At 40.7% G+C, this 16,693-nt stretch overlaps 1 protein-coding gene and 1 pseudogene across 2 annotated transcripts; one reads left to right on the top strand and one right to left on the bottom strand.

Moving 5' to 3' along the window:
- Positions 1 to 5,069: 5,069 nt before the first annotated feature.
- Positions 5,070 to 6,946, bottom strand: LOC105508511 (rab5 GDP/GTP exchange factor-like). The gene is given in 2 exon segments (XM_011937369.1): positions 5,070 to 6,029; positions 6,085 to 6,946. Coding segments are annotated over 2 exon segments (999 nt in total). The 5' UTR covers positions 6,330 to 6,946; the 3' UTR covers positions 5,070 to 5,275.
- Positions 6,947 to 7,711: 765 nt separating this feature from the next.
- On the top strand, positions 7,712 to 10,264 carry LOC105508513 (annotated as a pseudogene). The gene has a single exon (XR_001001286.1). The product of XR_001001286.1 is annotated as an SRSF protein kinase 1 pseudogene (transcript).
- The last annotated feature ends 6,429 nt before the right edge of the window (positions 10,265 to 16,693 follow it).

A 16,693-nucleotide genomic window follows, 5' to 3' on the forward strand; every position in this document is an offset into this window, starting at 1 on the left:
AGGTTTTCTAACTTAGAATCATAGGAAGATGGAAATTTCATGGGGCAGTGCATACTCTTGGTCCCTTCCCTCCCAGAAGTTTTCTAGGCTCCTTAAGCAAAATTACAAAATTACCTACCCTGTTCCCAATTAGTTAATAGTTCATTTTACAGTGGGGGAAAAAAGTTTACCTTCCTTTTTGCCAGATTCTCCTTACATATATGAAAACAAAAAGAAGTGCACAGAAGTTTTTAACCAAGAAGAGGAGGAGAAGTAGAAAAGAAAAAACACACACAAGTTCTTTAATTACTGGACAGTGGAGATTCAAACCCATGTCTGATTCCACTGTGTCACGTTCCTCAAAGAAAATGATTCTCTGAGGTTCAGAATGTAGAACATTCTGGAAACCCAGCCAGCATGCTGTGAGATGCCCAAGCACATGGAGAGGCCACAAGGAGGCACTGCGGTCCACAGTCCAGCCTCTCAGTCAGCCTAGGCCAGGAGCCACCCGTAGACCGTCTGGAGGATTCCAGCCACGAATCCAGACATGAGCCTCCCTGATGGTTCCAGTCCTCAAATGTGAACCCTTTGGATGGTTCTAGCCCCAGCTGTGGACCTTCCAGATGTTACCAGCCCCTAGAAGTGGATCCTCTGGATGATTCCAAGTCCCTAGTCCTTCCAGCCCCCTTTGGCTTTTTGAGTCTTCCTAGCTGAGGTCCTAGAAACCTAAGAAAAGAGAAGCCATCCCTGCTTGTGGTCTGTCTGAATTCCTGACCCACAGAACCAGTGAGCACAATAAGATGGCTGCTGTTTCACTCCCAGTCAGTTTGGTGTGACTTGTCATGCAGCAACGGATAACCTGGGGAAATTCATCAGGAGGGCCAGAAGACTGAACACCCTGAAAAGCAATGGCTTTGGTCATTCTCAGCAAAGAGCATCAAAATGCTGGCAAATGCATTCTGTCACCTACATCATCCAAGTACAGGAGTCTCTCACATTATAATTTTTGGCTGAGGACTCAATATACACATGACTGGGTTATTGTTAACTGAGTATTGTTCATTCTCGGCTGGGAAACCTTTACTGACAACAGTGGAACATTTGGATGTGGAATTCTCTGCCATGGAAAATAGAAAAACATTTCTTTAGTGAAAAACACTGATCATGTGGAAAACGCTTTATTGGTATCTTTCTGATGCTTTTCATTTCTTATGAAGCAAAACCAGTTTTCTCTTAGGTCTACATTATATTCAGAACTTTTAATAAATAGCCCCCTTTATACAGATAACAGTTCAGAGATGAGAAACTGTCCAAATCATGGAAAAGATTAATCTATAAAGTGTAAGCAAAGACCCATGAATATGGGATCAACTTTCTTATCATAAAGACCTATATTTTTAAAATGAAACCAGATAATTCTTGTTTGTTTAACATGTATGTGTGTATTATATGTCACAGGTGGTTTGTGTGTGTGTATTTATGGTTATGAATGAACTTCTACTGTTAAATCTCTTGGTTCTGTGGAGTAAAAACCAAAGTATGAAATTTTTTTATAGCCTCATTTTCATCATTTTTTAAATCATAGTAGCAAGCAGTTAAATTCTGGCAGGAAATTTAATCTATATATTTATTTACACAGTGTCCACTGTTATTTATTCATATACTTATCTATGAAGAAAATATATACTGAACACCTACTATGTGTGAGGCATGATTCTAGGAACTGCAGACAATGGCAGTGAACAAAAGAAACAAGACCCTTACCCACATTTAACTCACCTTCTAGCAAAGACAGTTAAATGATAAACAAGTAAATAAGTAATAAGATCTGCAGCCTGGAGGATTCAATGAAGAAATAGCTTAGACATAAGGAACTTTTGCCATATATGGTCACAAAGAAAGGAAGTGGCATGGACATTTGCTTTTCATCTGTCCAGAACTCCACCTTCCTTTCCCTGAGCAACCTTGTGTCCCTTCAAAGGAAGCCTCTTGATGGAGATATTGCCAGTCTCCAACTATGAAAACCAAAGGACTAGAGCCTCTGTCTCCTCACCCAGCTGTAGTGGGGAAGTGGGCATATAACTGAGATGTGACCAGTCAGGACTTTGATTCTTGATGGACAGGTTCCCCACAGGTGTCAATGATGGCAGACTAACGAGCCCAGGCCTACAAAGAGGACTTTGTGATGGGAGAGGGTTAATTGTATGTGTCAACGTGGCTGGGCTATTCTAGATGTTTCTGTGATTTTTTTTTTTTTTTTTTTTTAAGACAAGAGTTTTGCTCTGTCACCCAGGCTGGAGTGCAATGGTTCAATCTCAGCTCATTGCAACCTCCGTCCCCAGGGTTCTAGCAATTCTCCTACCTCAGCCTCCCAAGTAGCTAGGATTACAGGTGACTGCAACCACCCCTGGCTAATTTTTTTTTTTTTTTTTTTGTATTTTTAGTAGAGACAGGATTTTGCCATGTTGGCCAGGCTGGTCTTGAACTCCTGACCTCAGGTGATCCACCCGCCTCAGCCTCCCAAAATGCTAAGATTACAGGCGTGAGCCGCCGTGCCCAGCTTGTGAGCATATTTTTTAAGACGACATTAACATTTAAGTTAGTAGACTTTGAGTAAAACAGATTACCCTCCACAATGTGGATGGGCTTCATCCAATCCATTGAAGGCCTTAATAGAGAAAAGATTCACCTTCTACAAGGAAAATGGGATTCTTCCAGCAGGCTGCCTTGAGATTCAAGCTGTAATATCAAGTCTTCCCAGAGTCTCTAGTCTTCCAGCTTACCTACTCCTCAGATTTTGGAATTGGGAACCTCCACAATTGTTTGTCAATTCCTTAAAATAAATCAATAGATGATGATGATAGATAGATAGATAGATAGATAGATAGATAGATAGATAGATAGATAATATGTAGGTAGGTAGGTAGATAGATAGATAGATAGATAGATAGATAGATAGATAGATAGATAGATAGATACTTGTATTGGTACACCATGGTTTTTTCAACACAGACCTCCAAATTCCTATGTTTCTTCCTCTCCAAGCCTGCCCCTTTGTTCCTATGTTATTCTGCAAGTTGATACACCCCTCAAATATTGACAAAATGATAGCCCTAAAGATAAAAGCTACAGACCATCCACACAGACCGGCATCATAAAAACACAACTTAAATTTTACCACACCCACTCTTCTCATCCAATGAACTTCCTTCTGTTCATGGCAAACAGAGGTGCTTGCAACCATGTACGTTGGCTGACACAGAAAAATTGTAGCTTTTGAAACTGGTGTTCTCACTAGTATTGTTTGCTTAAGATATTTTCCAGTCTCTGCCTGCCTTTAGTCTCTTCCTGCCTCCAGTAAATCTTGTACCTTACTTAGAACATTTTGGCATCTTCTTGCGTGATTTATATGTTATGATTAAAGCTTTCGTGTGTCTCCCCAGCTAAGCCCTTCAGAGCAGAGATTATGTTTATGGTTCCTCATGCCACCCACAGTGACACTTCCAGGGACCCCTTGCATGTGATGGCTGCTTAGTAATTGTCTCTTGAGGTAATGGAGGTTTAATGCCACCTTCAGTGGTTGGACCAACTTCTGGTTTCAGAATTATGTTACCTGTAGTAGCAATGATTAATTTGATTTATAGAGCATCTTTCTCCCAATGAATTCTAAACATTTTGAACACCTTGTTTCATGCTTGGCAGGTAATTTTTCATCAATTATTTACAAGTAGAAGTCCAATAAAGACAAAATATTACAGTGATTTTACTGCGAATGGAGTCTGTTAAAGCTAACCTAAGACAAAAGCTACAACTGTCTTTATTTTCGGTAAATTATATCATAGCTTTTTTCTTTAACTGGGACTATCATTTTGTCAATATTTGAGGTGATGATAAAAGAGAAACTGGAATGTCTACTGCATTTTCCCTGAGTGACAGAGAAAAGATGGAGAGAAGGGAAAGAGTAAGGAAAGTGGGAGGGGCATTTGAAGCTATCTAGATCTAGAAACTGGAAAGACGCTACCCAGATCTTCTCAGAGGTCAGCAGAAGGCATCAACACAGCCAGAAGGAGGCTATATGCACCAAGATGCTTCCTCCAATTCTTTGTACTACTGTGCATAAAAGAAGTCAGGCAAAGGATTGAAGCAAGAGGTAGAAGTTTGCAGGCTGAACACAGCTCTGGTGTGATATTTAGCACAAGCATAATGAATATCTTTTCATCAATTTATCTTGACCAGAGTGGTAATTTTAAAGCATTCCTAATCAGGCAAAAATGTTTCCAAGGCCGCTTCCATTTTTCAACACTTGCAATGAGCTTGAAACTCAGTTTAATCATAACAAAATAAGAGGTTGCAGATATGGGTCTCCCACTTACTTGTATTTTTCTAATTTTAACAGGTTGATAAAGAAAAGTAGCAACAAAATGGGAAACAGAGCTAAGGGACTTCATTTCAAATTATTTTGTTTTTTATTTTTTGAGACACAGTCTTGCTCTGTCACCCAGGCCAGAGTGCAGTGATGTGATCTCGGCTCACTGCTCAAATGATTCTCCCTTCAACCTCCCCAGTAAATGGGATTACAGGCACCTGCCACCATGCCTAGCTAAATTTTGTATTTTTAGTAGATATGAGGGTTCACTATGTTGGCCAGGCTGGTCTCAAACTCCTGACCTCAAGTGATGTGCCCACCCCAGCCTCCCAAAGTGCTGGGATTACAGGCATGACCCACTACGTCCGGCCTAGTTCAAATTCTTAAGTGTAAATTGCTATCTGCTATCAGCACCCAATCCACATTTTAATTAATAAATTATTAATTATATAGCCAGGAAGATAAAAACATCAAGTTGATTTTAAAAATACTAAGGCAAAACCTAAGTAATAATGTCATGTCTTAGGTAGACACAAAAAAGGAAAATTCAGCCTCCATTATTCTAAACTCTCTTTGAATTTATTACAGAGACCGTTAACTGCCAAGTTCAGATGCAAAAAGCAATGAGACAATAAAGGTAAAATTTAAGGCAACTGAAAGGGAACTTGGTTCCAGTGTAACTATCTCATTAAATTACTATCACCACAGGCTCATTTTCTTTTTTTTTTTTTTCAAATAAATAGTATTTTATTATTAACTGAGCTTCCCCTGCTAGGAAAAACAAAACAAAACAATCCCCATATACTGTACCTTTAAAAATGCTCTGACATTTATAAGCAATTTAGTTACATTCTAGATCCCAATCAGTTGAGTGTAGTAAGGGCTACCTACAATTTAGGCTCAAATAAATACTCTCCATGTAAGCTGTGATCATCCTGCATAAACTTGAGGTTGCAGTGGTGGAGGAAGTTTATCATTTTTGATGTTTTCAGAGTCAATAGCTGCTAACGGTTGATTCGGAGGCTTAATTTCCAGTGAGTATTTCTCAACAATGTCTTGAACTTCTCTTGTAATTCCATCTGTCCAATCTATGAGGTCTTTTTCCAGTTTCTTGGCTTCATTCATGATCCTTTCTTGTCGTTCACTCAACTGAGACAGGAGATCCAAGTTCTTATACATTTGCTTGACGCCTAAGCAAGCATCAGGAGACCAACTCTCAGCTTCTTGCTTCCTGGGAGAGGTCTGGCCAGACATGTAGCGATCAAAATCCTCCTGACTTAAATTCAAAGACTGGGCATCTAACTTCTCAATGAAAGCCACGGCACAGCACAGATTGGTGAAATAGTAGCCATCCTCTCCAGTCATCAGTCGGCTTGGATTGCAGAAGCGTGTGATGTACTGGATATTAGACTGAAGGCGTGGGGGGTTGCCCTTCAAAACGATGTAGATGAGGGTGGGGAGGAAGTCATCCGCTGACGCCGGCTCGTTCTTGGTGATCTTGATGGCAGTGATGATGTGCTTGCTGCACTTTGTGATGCAGGCCAACTTGTCTCGAGGCACACGCTTGGAATCCATTTCAATGATATCTGTGATCGCCTTTACCACCATATCGGACACTTCTGGGATGTCTTCATTAACAGGGACACACAGCATCTGAGGCGTAACCCAGCGCAGGGCTCAAAAGCTGCTTTGACGGAGACGGATAAGTAAGGTCACATTCCTTGTCTTTCTCACACAACAGAGCAGTTTCCACTCTGATCCTCTTTTGAATGGCAAGATCTTTCTTCTCATCATCAGTAGTTTCTGGACAGAACACGTGTTTATAGAGACGAGTCATGATGTACTTTTCAATCTGATCCATTATCTTCTCGACTCTTTCTGGAGGCACTTTCCAGTGAGTCTGCATCCTTTCTGCCACATTGTGGTAGAAATCCTGAGCACACTCTGACTGTTCTTCAATGCTCAGATCCCTTTTGTAATGCATTCCTTCCAAAAACAGCTTGATCTGTTTATAGATTTCTTGGCCTGTCTTGTGGAAGGTCTTGAGAAATTCTATGAACTCCTTAGACACTCTATCCGTTTCAATGCTGGTTTGCCGGTTTATGGAAGGACTGGGAGCTTTTGCTTCCTGAATTTCCTTCTTTGATCCGACCCTGGAAGACGCACTGAGGAATTTCTTCACTGTGGTAACCTTGCGGGTCTTCTCGTTGGTTTTCTTTTCTTCAAACTTGGAGAATGTGAGGGATTGGGCCCCTTGGCTGCTCTGACTGCTGGCAAAGGCCTCTTCTTCCTCCCGCTGGAGTCGCTCCGCCAGCTCCCAGTCCTCCTGAATCTGCTTCTGTCTGGCCTTGTGGTACTCTTCCCTCCAGCACTTGGAGCAGAAACCCTGCCAGGCTGGGTTGCTGTAGTAACCACATCCTTTCTTGCACAGGAGGTCCGAATGATCCACATGAATTCCTCGGCGTTCAGACTTCAGGCTCACCTTCTTCCTCGCCCGCGTCTCCGCCAGCGTCCAAACCGCCGCTCTCCTGCTTCGCTCGCGTAAGTCGGGGCTCCGCGGTCCGCTCCCGCCTCACACCCACCCTCCTGCTCGCCCCGCCCCCGACACCGCCAGCCCACAGGCTCATTTTCATCACAGTCCAAGTTACATTATACTATAAGACTCTAATAGGTGATGCAGGAAAATTCTTGTTCCATTTCTGAGCTGCAGACACAGTGATTATGCTACTTCAATGCATCGTACGCACAGAGAGCAGCCGTAAAACCCCATCATGATCATCATCAAGAGGCATTTATTAGACAGCTCTCTGCATGTCGGTGCCTAATAAGTGCTATGCAATGTAGGTTTCTAAAGCTGCTTAGAATATGTCCAAAGTGAGGCCCCCAAATCAAATCTAGCTCTTAAAAGTGTCACGTCTAATACTTAGCTAGAAAGTAGAGTTTATACCTTGGCTTCAGGTATTTAAGGGCTGTGGAGGTCTTACAGAAGTCGCTTCACCTCTCTGAGCTTCAGTCTTCTGTGCAAAATGAAGACAGTGGTGATGATACTAATAACAACAAACACAATAATAATAGCCTGCACACATAGCAGTCACTATCTGCCAGGCACTGTTCTGAGCAATTCACATGTATAGCTCACTAATACTCAGAAGAACCCTTTGAGGAAGATACTGGTATCATGTTCCCTCCTCACAGTGGCCTCGGGTCTCAGGCCATTTTAACCTTGTTTCCTGTAAATACATGGGATTGATCTCAAGTAGTGCCAGTTAAGGGAATAGGCCTTAACATTTAAGACAGAAAATAACACCAGGACCCTATATCAGAGTGCCTGTCTGTGGTATAATTAAAAAATATATTTTTGTTTTGGGCCGCGGCGGGAGCTGTAGTCACAGCCACTCGAGTGCGCAGGCGCTTGGCGGTTACCGGTCTCACCGTGGAGCGGAAAGTGCTTGAGCTCCAGGCCCGAAAGAAAAGGACCAAGGCCAAGAATGACAAAGCCCAAAGGAAAATGGGCATTTTTGTATCATTTTTTAGATCTGAAACTCAGCACCGAGGCTCTGCTCCCCACTCTGAGAGTGATCTACCAGAGCAGGAAGAGGAGATTCTGGGATCCGATGATGATGAGCAGGAAGATCCTAATGATTATTGTAAAGGAGGTTATCATCTTGTGAAAATTGGAGATCTGTTCAATGGGAGATATCATGTGATCCGAAAGTTAGGCTGGGGACACTTTTCAACAGTATGGTTATCATGGGATATTCAGGGGAAGAAATTTGTGGCAGTGAAAGTAGTTAAAAGTGCTGAACTTTACACTGAAACAGCACTAGATGAAATCCGGTTGCTGAAGTCAGTTCTCAATTCAGACCCTAATGATCCAAACAGAGAGATGGTTGTTCAACTACTAGATGACTTTAAAATATCAGGAGTTAATGGAACACATGTCTGCACGGTATTTGAAGTTTTGGGGCATCATCTGCTCAAGTGGATCATCAAGTCCAATTATCAGGGACTTCCACTGCCTTGTGTCAAAAAAATTATTCAGCAAGTGTTACAGGGTCTTGATTACTTACATACCAAGTGCCGTATCATCCACACTGACATTAAACCAGAGAACACCTTATTGTCAGTGAATGAGCAGTACATTCGGAGGCTGGCTGCAGAAGCAACAGAATGGCAGAGATCTGGAGCGCCTCCGCCTTCCGGATCTGCAGCCAGTACTGCTCCCCAACCTAAACCAGCTGACAAAATGTCAAAGAATAAGAAGAAGAAATTGAAGAAAAAGCAGAAGCGCCAGGCAGAATTACTAGAGAAGCGAATGCAGGAAATTGAGGAAATGGAGAAAGAGTCGGGCCCTGTGCAAAAAAGACCAAAGAAGCAAGAAGAATCAGAGAGTCCTGTTGAAAGACCCTTGAAAGAGAACCCACCTAATAAAATGACCCAAGAAAAACTTGGAGTCAAGTACCATTAGCCAGGATCAAACACTTATGGAACGTGATACAGAGGGTGGTGCAGCAGAAATTAATTGCAATGAAGTGATGACAGTCATTAATTATACTCAGAACAGTAATAGTGAAACATTGAGACATAAAGAGGATCTACATAATGCTAATGACTGTGATGTTCAAAATTTGAATCAGGAATCTAGTTTCCTAAGCTCCCAAAATGGAGACAGAAGCACATCTCAAGAAACAGACTCTTGTACACCTATAAAATCTGAGGTGTCAGACACCATGGTGTGCCAGTCTTCCTCAACTGTGGATCAGTCATTCAGTGAACAACACATTAGCCAACTTCAAGAAAGCATTCGGGCAGAGATACCCTGTGAAGAGGAACAAGAGCAAGAACATAATGGACCACTGGACAACAAAGGAAAATCCACGGCTGGAAATTTTCTTGTTAATCCCCTTGAGCCAAAAAATGCAGAAAAGCTCAAGGCGAAGATTTCTGATCTTGGAAATGCTTGTTGGGTGCACAAACATTTCACTGAAGATATTCAAACGAGGCAGTATTGTTCCTTGGAAGTTCTGATAGGATCTGGCTATAATACCCCTGCTGACATTTGGAGCCCAGCGTGCATGGTCTTTGAGCTGGCCACAGGTGACTCTTTGTCTGAACCGCTTTCAGGGGAAGAGCACACTCAAGATGAAGATCACATTGCAATGATCATAGAACTTCTGGGGAAGGTGCCTCGCAAGCTCATTGTGGCAGGAAAATACTCCAAGGAATTTTTCACCAAAAAAGGTGACCTTAAACGTATCACGAAGCTGAAACCTTGGGGCCTTTTTGAGGTTCTAGTGGAGAAGTATGAGTGGTCTCAGGAAGAGGCAGCTGGCTTCACAGATTTCTTACTGCCCATGTTGGAGCTGATCCCCGAGAAGAGAGCCACTGCTGCCGAGTGTCTTCGGCACCCTTGGCTTAACTCCTAAGCCCCTGCCCACCACCACAGCAGAGATCACACGCTGACCCTCCGCCCTTCTCCTCCAAGCATTTTCCTCTTCCCTTTTCAGGGTGAAGCTCTTCCTTCAAGAGTTTCTAGATCTTGTTTTTTTTTTTAATCCAACATGTTCATTTGGGCTTGCTTACTTGACCCTGTGGAGATCCCCACAGCCATTGGGCATCCTAGGTGAATTTGGCCTTGGTTGGGCTCTGCCAAAGACTAATGGACTAAAATGTGAAACAGCCTCTTGCCCTGTACCTTTCCTTCCCATTAGGACATCTTTAAATTATAAGCATCCTTTCTGAAAAGAGCTATGAAGGTGTATGAGCCCATGCTTTTATTCATTCACTTTAAGAGTCAAAATTTTCTAGTGCATATCCTATTGCCAGCATAAGGATGAGGAGGGGAAAGGGTGTTAATTCTATGTACAGCAGAGACATTAAACTTGCTCTGTCCAGGCTGCATCATGTTCCTGGACTGTTAAAAAATAAATAAATATATATATATATATATTTTTTTTTGATCTTTATCCCCAATTCCCGGCCCAGATCTCCTAAAACCTTTGGAATTTCCTGGGTGATAGGTGTGTCTTTTTTTACTCATAAACAGCCCCTTTCTACCACACTTTAGTTTATGCTAATGAGGACTCATGTTGGGGTTGTTAGAGAGCTTAGAATGGGAGATGGTTTCCAGAACCATCAAGCACTACCAAGCACATAATTAGGTGGGAACTTCCAGCCCACTTCTCCACCTGTGGGGAAGGGAAGGTGCTGAGATTGAATTCAATCAGAGAGACCAGTGATTTAATCAACCAGGCCTACATAGTGAAATATTGATAAAAGCTGTTGAACAATGAGATGCAGGGAACAGACCAATGTGTTGACAGGGTGGTATCATCAGCAGAGACATACCACCACCACCATCACCACCCTCCATAACTCACCCTATATATCTCTTCCACTTGTCTGCTCTTGAGTTGTACCCTTTAGATTATAACTGTAATTATACGTATAGTGCTTTCCTGAGTTGTGTGAATCATCCTAGTGAATTATAGAACCTGAGGGGGGTGGTCGTGGGAACACTCAAATTTGTAATGAGTCAGGCAAAAGTGTAGGTAGCCTGGGGCCCCATTTGCAGCTAGTGTGGAGAGTAAGGGATGGAGCATGGGACTGAGCCCTTAACTTGTGGAGTCTGTACTAACTCCAGGTAGTTAGCATCAGAATTGCACTGAATTGTCAGACACCCAATTGGTGTCAGAGAGTTAGAGAATTGGTTGTTGTTAAAAAATAAAATAAATTGGTTGTTGAAAACAAACAAAAAATAATGGCTAATTAATTGGCTAAATCAAGCTCAGAGGCAGAGATGGGTAGCTCTAAGTAGGAACTTGGCCTATAACTTGTGGGGTAATCTGTATTTCTGGTAATCAGAAAAAAGAAACATAGAAAATTCCTACTGATGATATAATATAGGAGTTTCCCCCAATCATTTAGCCTTTTTAAATTTTTTCTTATGCTTTTCTTTATGGTTTTTTTGTTTGTTTTTGAGATGGAGTCCAGTTCTGTCTCCCAGGCTGGAGTGCATTAGTGCGATCTCAGCTTATTGCAACCTCCGCCCCTCAGGTTCAAGCGATTCTCCTGCCTCAGCCTCCCGAGTAGCTGGGATTACAGGTGTGAGCCACCAAGCCCGGCTAATTTTTGTAATTTTAATAGAGAATGGGTTTTACCATGTTGGTCAGGCTCATCTTGACCTCTTGACCTCAGGTGATCCATCCGCTATGGCCTCCCAACGTGCTGAGATTACAGCATGAGCCACTGCACCTGGCTTTGACCTTATTTGGAATGAGAAAACATACAGATGCTCCTCTGTGGGTTTGCATCCCAAAAAACCCATTGTAAATTAAAAATATCATTAAGTCGAAAATGTGTATAATACACCTAATCCATGTAACATCATAGCTTAGCCTAGCCTACCTTAAACCTGCTCAGAACACACACTAGCCCACAGTGGGGCAAAATCATCTAACACAAAACCTATTTTATAATGAAATGTTGAATAACTCGTGTAATTGATTTAATACAGTACTGAAAGTGAAAAACAGAATGGTTGCATGGGTACTCAAAGAACGGTTTCCACTGAATGCATGCTGCTTTCCTTCCATTTGTAAAGTCAAAAAATGTTAAGTCAAACCATTCTAAGTCAGGTACCATCTGTACAGTTTACTACAAAAGCCACATTTGAAATTTTCTATGAGGAATCTGCATCTTTTGAAAAAGCTTATTTGAAGACCCTTTTCTCAAGAGAAAAACATACTTATTTATCTGGGAGTCATTATGAAGGGCTTTCTATAAACCTTAAAATCTATTATTCATTTTTAAAGTGTTCCGTTTACTGACTTATTGTCCTATAACCCTCTGTAATACTTAGCACTGTAAATGCCTAGTGAAGGATGAGGAATATTTGGCCTTAAGTCATTATTCTGTAATCTAAAATACTTTGGCAAAACTGGGAAACAAATTAAGGAGGGGAGAAAAGAAGAAAGGGATAGAAGAAAGGAGAGAAGGGGGAAGGGAATGAAGGAGAGGAAGGAGAAAGTCGTCCTTCTGCCTACTCTGACCCACATAGTAACAGCGCTTCCCCATTGATTTACAGTCATTCTTTGCCAGGTATTATGATCTAATGAAACATCATCCTCTATTTTGATCTGTTGCTACTGCAGCACCCACAATTTATTAGGCGCCTGCTTGCATCTCAAAACACAACAAGGCTTTGAAAGATGATTGGCCTCCCCTGATCAAAGCAAATTTCATTAGGTTAAATAGCTTGACTTATAGCTGGCCTATAAAAAAGAATTGGAAAAAATTTTAATGTCTGTATAAAAATACCTGCCAAAGGCTTCAATGATGTTTATTTTTCTTCAAAGACACAACGAGGACTGGGTAGCTAAATAATTTCTTGTCTAACTGAAAAACCTGGTGCCCAGAAACCATTCAGAAAATTTTTATATAAACCAAAATAAAAATCCTTTGAAACTTCACCACATAAACTGCAAAATCTTACTTAAAACGACTAGAACTGATTTATAAAAACAAGTAGACAATATGGTTACTTTTTTTAAACTAAAAATTGATAGGGTTTCAATACAGCCAATTCTTGGTGATTCAGGAATTGATAATTCAAATCATAGATTTTTCCAGGACCTTGTTTTTCTGAAATCTTTTTCCTTTGGCTGCATTTCAGCCATTTTGCTCCTTTTCATCTCAACCACTGAGTTTGGGTAAGTTGTGTAAGAGAAGATCTAGCTCAAATTATTCTGCTCCATTTTCCTTAGCTGTTTGTTTGGAAAAGTCCAAACCATGTTCTAATATGAGTTCCAGATTCTCTATTTTATGTGATTTCACTATTCTATTATGGTTTGCTGAGAAAAAAAAAAAGTTGGAGTCATTTGTAATAACTATAAAATGGAAAATCTTAGCTACTTTCCTAAGGAAAAATGAAAGAAAGTGAATTTTAAATGACTTAATCAAATAGTCAATCAGGATAACGTAAAAAGAAACAAATTCATCAATATAAATGCTATGTCACCTAAAATATTCTAGTGCTTGTATTTTTGTTCTAATTTTGTCTTAATTCTATATTTCTCCTAAGTGAGTATAACCTTAATTGTAAAAATGTTTAGTTTTCCTCATTTTTAATAACTTCAGCTATATATAATGTGAATTATCAATAATTGGAAAAAGTCAGATGACATTTGCATTCAAGCCACTTAATATAATTCTATAAAGGCAAATTTGAGAATTTATAATAGTGCAAACTCACTTAAAGATTTCCCACTGCTCCTAATAATTAAATAACTCAAAATTAGGGTCATTAAGAAATCTAAGACCAAAGAAAAAGAAATTCTGCCCATAGACTGCAACTTCAGCTCCTGCTTGAGAGCTTTCAGGCTTCCTTCCCCAAAGACCTGCCCTACTGATTTCAGACTTGCCTGCTGGCCCCCATAATTGCCTGAGTCAATTCCTTGTGGTAAATCTCTTGTTATATATCTCCTACTGGTTCTGTTTCTCTGGGTGAACCCTGACTAGTATATTCCCCAGTGCTACCACCATCTGCCTCCCAGCACGTTCCCCTCTTTATCTTAGTCAAGCTCCCGCTACCCCTAACTCTCTGGAAAGACTTTCCTTATATCCCATCCTCCAGTCATCCCTGGAGCCATAAGGGAAGACTGACTTTTTCATCACAGAGACAGAAAAAAATCAATTACTAATCAGGAATCATAAACCAGGAGGCATTTTACATTGTTCTACCTGTCTTCTTCCATCCAACATTTCATTATAGAAATTTTCAAATTACAGAAAATTTGAAAATTGTTATGGGTTAACACCCATATAACCTAGATTCTGCCATTAACATTTTCCTACACGTACTTTATCTGTTCTCTCTTTACCCCATGTATCCTTCTACTCATCTATCAGCTATCTTACTTTTTGATGCTTTTTTTTCTTTTTCTTTTTCAGATGGAGTTTTGCTCTTGTCGCCCAGGCTGGAGAGCAATGGTGTGATCTTGGCTCACCACAACCTCTGCCTCCCAGCCTCAAGCAATTCTCCTGCCTCAGCCTCCTGAGTAGCTGGGATTACAGGCCTGCGCCACTACACCCAGCTAGTTTTGTATTTTTAGTAGAGACGGGGTTTCTCCAGGTTGGCCAGGCTGGTCTTGAACTCCCAACCTCAGGTGATCTGCCCGCTTTGTCCTGACAAAGTGCTGGAATTACAGGCATGAGCCACTGCGCCCGGTCTTTTTGATGCATTTCAAAGTCAACTGTAGACATTAATACCCTCCTTCCTAAGTACTTCAGAATATGCATTACTAAATAGAATTTAATATTCATTTATAGATCTTTTTGAGGATAATTTTATACAATGAAATCACCACATCTTAAATACAATAGTCAATGAGTTTTGATAAATGCATTCATCTGTGTGACCTGAACTTTACCAACAGGACATTTACATTACCCCAGAGTTCTCCCAAGTTGTTTTTCAGTCAACCCTTGTCTCACCACTCCCTAAGAAGCAACCACTGATATGATTTCTTCTCCTCCACAGATTAGCTTTGCTTATTCAATAAACTCATAAATATGGAATCCTACCATATGGACTCTTTGTGTCTGGCTTCTTTCATCCAGCATAATGTATATGAGACTCATTCATGTTGTTGCATATATTGTTTACTCCATTTTGCTATTAAGAAGCATTTCATTGTATGAATGTATCACAGTTTGTTTATACATTCTCCTATTGATGGATATCTGGCTTATGTTTGGTTATTATTAAAGCTGCTATAAATGTTCTTGTATTAGAACAGAAAACCAAACACTGCATGTTCTCACTCATAAGTGGGAGTTGAACAATGAGAACACATGGACACAGGGAGGGGAACATCATACACCGGGGCCTGTCAGGGAGTGGGGAGTTAGGGGAGGGATAGCATTAGGAGAAATACCTAATGTAGATGACGGGTTGATGGATGCAGCAAACCGCCATGGCACGTGTATGCCTATGTAACAAACCTGCACGTTCTGCACATGTATCCCAGAACTTACAGTATACTTTTTTTAAAAAAAGGAAAAAAAAAAGCTCCTGTATTAAAAATAAATAGAAAGAAGTCCAAGATCATATTGCAAGCTCCATTCCTCACATGACCTAATATGTATTGGACAGCAACTATATGCAAAGCACCATTCTAGGCATTGATGTCAAGGAGCTTGAAATCCAATGGTAGGATAAGATATATGTATATTACTACTGTAAGATGTAGGAGTGCTGCAAGAATGCCATGAAACCGTGAAGTATTTAAAGAGACTTCAGAAAAAGTGTCAGTAGATAAGTTTTAAAAAGTGAGTTTGGACAATATTGCAGACTATGTTGCAGAGGGTTTTTAACAGTGGGGGATGTCTTTATTGACTTCAATAGAAAATGTAAGATTATGAGCAGAAAGGTGATGATGAGAACTGTGTTTTAGCTAGATTCTTCAAGAGGTTGTGGCAGTTTGAAAAGAGGTCAGGACAGAATTAAGATGCCAGTTAAGAGGCCATTATCCTCAGGTGAGGATTAATGGAGATCCTGCCTACAGGCGGGGCAGAAAGAAGGAAAGGAGGGAATAGATTCATTACAGACAGACCTATATACGTGACCAAAAACTACTTCCTTACAAGTAATCTGTCTACGGTTTGGATATGGATTGTTCGTGCCCGCCAAAACTCATGTTCAAACGTGATCCCCAAAGTGGCAGATTGGGCCTAGTGGGAGGTGTTTGTTTTTGAGAACTGGGAGCAGATCCTTTATAAAGATTCAGTACTGTTCTTATAGTAGTGAGTTCTCCTTCTGGCGAGAAGGAATTAGTTCTTGAGAGAATGAATTAGTTCCCAAGAGAGCGGATGGTTATAAAGTAAACTTCCTCCTCCTATTTGGTCCCCCTTCCCACATTTCCAATTCGCCTCTGACCTTCTTCACCATGTTTTGGCACACCAGAAAAGTCCTCGCCAGAAGCCCAGCAGATACCAGTGCCATGCTTCTTGTACAGCCTACAGAAACATGAGCCAAATAACCCTCCTTTCTTTATAAACTACCGAGACTCAGGTATTCCTTTTTAGCAAAATTAAATGGACTAAGGCAAACCTCTAATTACATTATAATTCAACACATACACATTTGCATACATCACTGAAACAAACATTTCACAAAAATGCTTCCCTTACTATGTGTAATGCACACTAATATTTTCTCTTGTTTAATTCCCTTTCTTTTTTTACTTAAAAACTGAGGTTAAACCACTAAACCAATTTCCTCATCTACTGGGTCATGACCTGTGGTTTAAAAACACTGGACTGGATAATGTGATAAAGAAGATGACT

This window comes from Colobus angolensis, unplaced genomic scaffold (assembly GCF_000951035.1).
Source record: "Colobus angolensis palliatus isolate OR3802 unplaced genomic scaffold, Cang.pa_1.0 Scaffold163, whole genome shotgun sequence".
Classification (NCBI taxonomy): Eukaryota; Metazoa; Chordata; class Mammalia; order Primates; family Cercopithecidae; genus Colobus; species Colobus angolensis.